This window comes from Hipposideros armiger, unplaced genomic scaffold, assembly GCF_001890085.2.
Source record: "Hipposideros armiger isolate ML-2016 unplaced genomic scaffold, ASM189008v1 scaffold_1001, whole genome shotgun sequence".
Classification (NCBI taxonomy): domain Eukaryota; kingdom Metazoa; phylum Chordata; class Mammalia; order Chiroptera; family Hipposideridae; genus Hipposideros; species Hipposideros armiger.
Genome location: NW_017732351.1, coordinates 34,138 through 40,319, shown reverse-complemented (window position 1 = coordinate 40,319; position 6,182 = coordinate 34,138). Strand labels below are relative to the sequence as shown.

General features: G+C 33.1%; 1 protein-coding gene across 1 annotated transcript in view; it reads left to right on the top strand.

Moving 5' to 3' along the window:
• UBA6 (ubiquitin like modifier activating enzyme 6) overlaps positions 1–6,182 on the top strand; it is a gene marked incomplete at its 3' end in the record, with an annotated part of 83,842 nt that overhangs the window by 51,489 nt on the left and 26,171 nt on the right. The window contains 5 exon segments of the mRNA XM_019631458.1: positions 339–482; positions 2,800–2,867; positions 3,376–3,454; positions 4,321–4,401; positions 5,428–5,505. Of these exon segments, the coding sequence (XP_019487003.1) occupies positions 339–482; positions 2,800–2,867; positions 3,376–3,454; positions 4,321–4,401; positions 5,428–5,505 (450 nt within the window).

The following is a 6,182-nucleotide window of genomic DNA, read 5'->3' as shown; positions in this document are numbered from 1 at the left end:
TGTTTATAAACATTGACATATATCACAGAACTGCTCTTTAACAAAAACTGTAAATGTTAGTTAGATATTCCATTTAATTCTAAATGGTGCCCTAGGGTAACATAAAAAGTCAGAAAGTAAAAATGACAGGTACTGATAAAGAGAAATACTGCTTAGGGTTACTGATGTACAATTGGGTCTTTTATTTTGAGAATGGAACTTTTTTAGGACTTAAAAACTATTGGGAAATTGAGTAACATTTTTAAGTTAAGGTCTAATTCTCACATTAAGTCATTGAACTTTTGAGTGTACTATGTAAACACTGTTAATGTTTTTGTCTTTCATGACTTGTGTTTCAGCCTGAAGTAAATTCTGACATTGTGCATTGGCTCTCTTGGACAGCCCAAGGCTTTTTACCCCCACTTGCTGCAGCAGTAGGAGGAGTTGCCAGCCAAGAAGTATTGAAAGCTGTGACAGGAAAGTTTTCTCCTTTGTGCCAGTGGGTTAGTTCTGTATTTTAATATTTTTTATATTTAAGGTTGAATTAGCCACCCATACAATGAATGTCTGTTATGAATTATAGTATTAATATATTATGAAAGCAATATTTAAATATTTTTTGATGCATGAGGGAGGTGTGCTTTGCTACCAAAACTTAATTCTGTAATTGAAACGGATAAAGATCATATGTTGAGGCTATTGGACTATAACCCAAAGTTGCATTCTAGGATATGTTTCCTTATTTCTGACAGTGAGGGAATGAATTTTCTGTCCTTATGGTTAGTCTCCTATAGTATTAACTTAACACTTCTCAGCACTCTTGAACTTGTTCCATGGAATCTTTGGCATCATAAATCTTGAAAATCCCTTGCTACTTATAAACTTCTAATGGTAGGAAGCATGGGAATGGTAGATTTGATAACTGTATAGGGTAAAAAAAATCATGAGATGGAATACAAACCTTCATTTCTGTTACCAGAAGGAATAATTGGAAAGAGTATCCAAGGATACTCTTCAGGCTTTTTGTTTTTTGAAACACTTTAAACATCATTTTTTTATGTCTTAAGAAATGCCCACATAATGCCATTTTGGTGCTGAATTTTTTGGTTTATTTTAATACAGAATACAAGTTCATTTGTAAAAGTCTGAATTAGATACAGCTGTTAACAGCATGAGAAATAATATAAATTATGTTATTAATATAGATTTTGTGTTATAACTAAATAATAACTATTTGGTCATGTTCCAATTTAGCCACAGAAGTAACTTAAATGAAAATGGGAGACTTAGTTCTATTTTTTTTTTTTATTGCGGAATTGGGGGGTGGGAACAGTTTTGGGGAATCAGGGGAAGGGGAACAGACAAGTTGCTGTCGTTTTGTTCTTCAGTCTAGTTGTGGAGGACGTTGCTTCACTGGCCCAAGTTGGCACCATCATTGCGCTCTTCCCTGGCGAGGCACATCAGTCGCCGGCTTCTGGACGGCCGCTCACTGCGGCTGCTGGCCGCTCACGCTGGCTGCTGGCTACATACGGCAGCCCATGGCAATCCACTGCCACAGGGGCTGCAGCCTACGCCGTCGCCGGCGACTCATGGCAGCCCAGCTCCAGGTTGAGCTGTTGTTCAGCATCTTAGCTGTGGAGGGGAGGGGAGTGTCACTGGCCCTCATATGTGGGATCCGAACCGGGGCCCTCTGGCGTCCCAAGCCAGTTCTTAACCATTGCGCTACTTGGCCGGCCCTTAGTTATTTTTTTCATTACTTAAACTAATTCTGTTTGATATTTTTAAAAATACTGAAACTGTGGGTTGCTAGATCACCTCCTCTATAGTATATATAATAAGTGACATATAATATACCCAAGGTGGAATTAAACATAGATTAGGTACTTTATCAAAGACTGATCAAATTACTGTGGGGCCCAGAAAATAATTTTTCTCCTGTCTTCTAAGTTCTTCTAGCTGAGCTAATAAATTAACATGAGACAGAGTAACAGGAGAAAATGTCTAAAATTTATTACGGATGTACATCGGGGGTACCATAAGAATATAAGACCCCAAGGAGACATTGGGCAGTTGAGGCTTATATGCCACCTGGACAAAGGAAAGGGAGGGCAGGGGTCTGGAATTTCAAAGGGAAAGCAGACAATTTACAGATAGATGAGAAAGAGTGAGCGTATGGTAAACAAAGTCTTGCTGGGCCACCCAGAAAAAGTTGGACCCAGAAGGAAGTTCAACAAACAAGCTTTGCTACATAGATTTCTCCCTATCTGCCACATTTAGTTTATATTATGATAAGGAGATGCTTTCTTTAAGCAGGTTTTTCTACCTGAAATCCCTTAAGCAGGTAAAAGGGAAGGATAAAAGTTTCTTTCTGAATCTTTTATTCTTAATAACCAGCTTAAAATTAATATCCCAAGAGGCATATTTTGGGGTGTCAAAATTTTGGTCCCCTTCATTACTTATTCAAATGTAGCTGAAATTGCATGAGGCTTCCAGAGTTTTTAATGTAGTTATAAAAATAGATTTGTAAGTAAAATTTCCTGATGTTTATTAAAATTAAAATATGTCATCTTTAAGATGGCTAGGTGACATGAATTAAATTATGTCTTAGAACTGATTCTTCAGGTTTAATAGTTGTTTTAATAAAAGAATACAGGAATGTATGTTGTATAAAACACAAGTGTATTTTAATGTTATTTTACTTGGAAATTGGTATTTTTATCATTGTTTTCCTTAATTATTAAATAACTACAGAAGAGAACTCCTTTCCTAGTAATTTTCATTTCATACATAACAAGTTGTATTTTTATCTTCTACTTTAAGTTATACATTGAAGCTGCAGATATTGTCGAATCCTTAGGCAAACCTGAACATGAAGAATTTCTCCCACGGTAATACTAAAATTTCTGTTGCTTTTTTCTTATTTGTATGTTTATAAGAGGCAACTAGATTAAAGGAATTTTTGTTGAAATATGCATTTGTTTTAAATGCCTTTACTCCTAACTCATTTACTTCTGCAGCCATTTCTTCTCTATTTAGAGGTTACATGTCATGATAATGCCGTGTCTCTTTACCTCTTTATAAATAATGAGTATAAAGTTTTAAATTGTACACTTTCATGAGAATGTTTAGCATTCAAAATACCATTCTGATGTTAGATGAAAACAGTTGCTGTCTGCAACTTTTATTTATATCAGTGTTTCATTTTTTTGAGTCACAAATACAAATCTGTTTGAGAATCTGATAAAAGCTTGTGAATTCATTCTTCCCAAAATACACATAACCCAAAGTTCTGCCTTCAATTTAAAGTACATTAAATTTGTATTAACAATAATGAAACTAATTTTAATAATGTTTTTAATGCCTTTCTGTTTTGTTGGTATGTGTTATTTTCTTCAGAGGAGATAGATATGATGCCTTAAGAGCCTGCATTGGAAACACTTTGTGTCAGAAGCTACAAAATTTGAATATCTTCTTAGTAAGTATGAATAATGATGAGAATAAATAGTACATTCAAACTGCTATTGTGTATCATCAGGTTTATTTTATTAAGCAAATTTGAGTCTGAGTACAATTCCTAAAGTAGTAGATATTCAGTAAATGTTTAAAACAGGAGTTTGCAAACTGGGGCTTACAGACGGAATCCATCTTGTTGCCTGTTTTTGTAAATAAAGTTTCATTGAAACAAGGCCAAGCCCATTCATTTATGTATTGTCTTTAAAGGCTTCTTTTATGCTGTAATAGTGGAGTCGAATGGTTGTGACAGAGACCATATGGCCTGTAAAGCTGAAAATATTTACTGTCTGGCCTTTACACAAAAAGTTTGCCAACCCCTGACCTAAAGAATTAGTACATTTAAAAGATGATATGAAAATTATAGTTTGAACATTAAATTATTTTCTAGAAATATATTAAAAATTGGTTAGGTTTTCATTTATTGTTTTCCTCATCAGATGAAGAAATATGAAGGTGGATTCTGTCTTTCTTAAATATCCAAGGAATCTTTTTCATTAAAATGTTGCACCGATGTTTTGTGCTGTTTGTTTCTATCTTATATAAAAAAATGAGTTCAGTGTTTGGCTTTTGTCTGGAATTTTAAAATGTCTTCTGTTTAAAGGAAATGTAAATATTGTGTTGTTTTTCATCTGCTTTATATATTTTTTTCTTTAATTGAGATACTTATAATGGAATCAGAAACCAGTTAAATACTTTAAAACAAATCACAAATGTTCAAAAGTATGTATTTATTATAACTTTGCATTTAGTGAAAATTTAGATGAAATTTCTCTTAAGTAAGTAGAAGTTCTGATTTTATTTAATCTGATGTGTTTTTCTCCTCCATAGGTAGGATGTGGAGCCATAGGCTGTGAAATGTTAAAAAATTTTGCTTTACTTGGTGTTGGCACAAGCAAAGAGAAGGGAATGGTAAGATATAAATCATTGAGAGTTAAAAGTTTATATTTTCTTTGCTTCCAATTTAGAATTGTATTTGACTACATATGAGTAGATTTGAAATATTGATTTTTGAGAATAGATCATTAAGCTGGAAATTGGAAGATTCTGATTCTACTCTGACCACTTTTCAAAAATGATGTGACTGGGCCGGCCAAGTGGCTCAGTTGGTTAAGAGCTCGTTCAAGAGTTTGAGCTCTGAGCAACAGGGTCCCCGGTTTGATTCACGGCCCAAGCTGAGCTGCCAACCGGTGGCAGGATGGCTCAGCTAAAAAAAAATGATGTGACCTTATGGCAAATTACTTTAATTTTCTGCTCCTAAATTTCTTTCTGTAAACTGCAAAACTGATATCTGTACCATTAACCTTAAGTTGATGGACAAAAAAACGCCTTATATCAGTAATCACAATAATTGTATATTAATTTTTTTGATAAAAGGTATTTTCTGTTTGGCTTTTTTTCTATTTAAAAAAGGCACCCTCTAGCACATAATTACGTAGAAATGTTGAAAACGAAAGAAACAGTTATACCTGGGAAATACCAACTAAAAGAATGTGAATGAATATGTTTGTGAACAACAATCAACATCTAAAAACTGGAACACACTCTGAAAACTGCTTTTAGTCAAATTTTGTATACAAATACTAGCTTAAATGATTAAGAAAAAAGAGCTAGCTCCTCTATGGGTAATCTATTACATGTTTCTAAAATGTGATAGTAAGGTTTCCGCCTGTGTAGAAAAAATGTTTTAAGCAGGAATTGCTATTGGTTTCAGCTGTTTTATTTGACATGTTCCTATGCTAAACATTAATTATAATTAATTATAGGTACAAAAAGAGCGTTGGTAATCATTTTGGAATATTTCTATTCATATAACTTTTACCAGCCAAAATAATTTATAATGAATTGTGGGAATTGTTTTAGTCACCCCGAGAAAACCAAAATAGATTTAAACTTATTCGTTATGTGATTTCAGCCATTTTCTTTTCTTGGTATTAGGTTACAGTTACAGATCCAGACTTGATTGAGAAATCCAACTTGAATAGACAGTTCTTATTTCGTCCTCATCATATACAGGTGTGTTGTTTTTCTGTTTCAGTTTTAACTCACCTGTTGTGTTATACAAAACAGAGTTGTCTTTTTATAAATAGAAAATGACAAGCATAATATTATTGACAAGCATATTTTTTTTTATTAAAATCTTTCAACTTATCAAATACTGGGTGGGAATGATAATGGAGAAAACAATTATTTTTTAATGTAAAATTACGGTGTTGGCATTGATTTTTGGATATGAAAAGCTGAGTTGTGAATCACAGGCAGTATGTTTTTCATTTTGTGATCACCAAAGTGTGTCTACGTATGTAATTTTAGAAACTAAGGACATCTATAGAAATAGGTTCTCTAATTTGAAATGTTAAAAGATCACAAATTTTGTGTTTTTATTACAAAACAGATAAAGTTTAACACTTAGAATTTTGTGCTCTTTAGATCTTGTTTGATTATTTAACATCACTTTTTATTGTAAAATAATCCTTGTTTTCAATCTCTTAAAGAGATCAAAATATTTAAGTCAGGAAAAGAAGCAGTTTAGTCAGTCAAGCAAATTTTGCTTTTACTTTGTTTTTTTCATCATATTTTTATTTTATTTATATTTTTGTAAAGATTTTTATTGGGTAATTGGGGGGATGGGAACAGTGCTGGGGAATTGGGGGAAGGGAAACAGACAAGTTGCTGTCGTTTTGTTCTTCAGT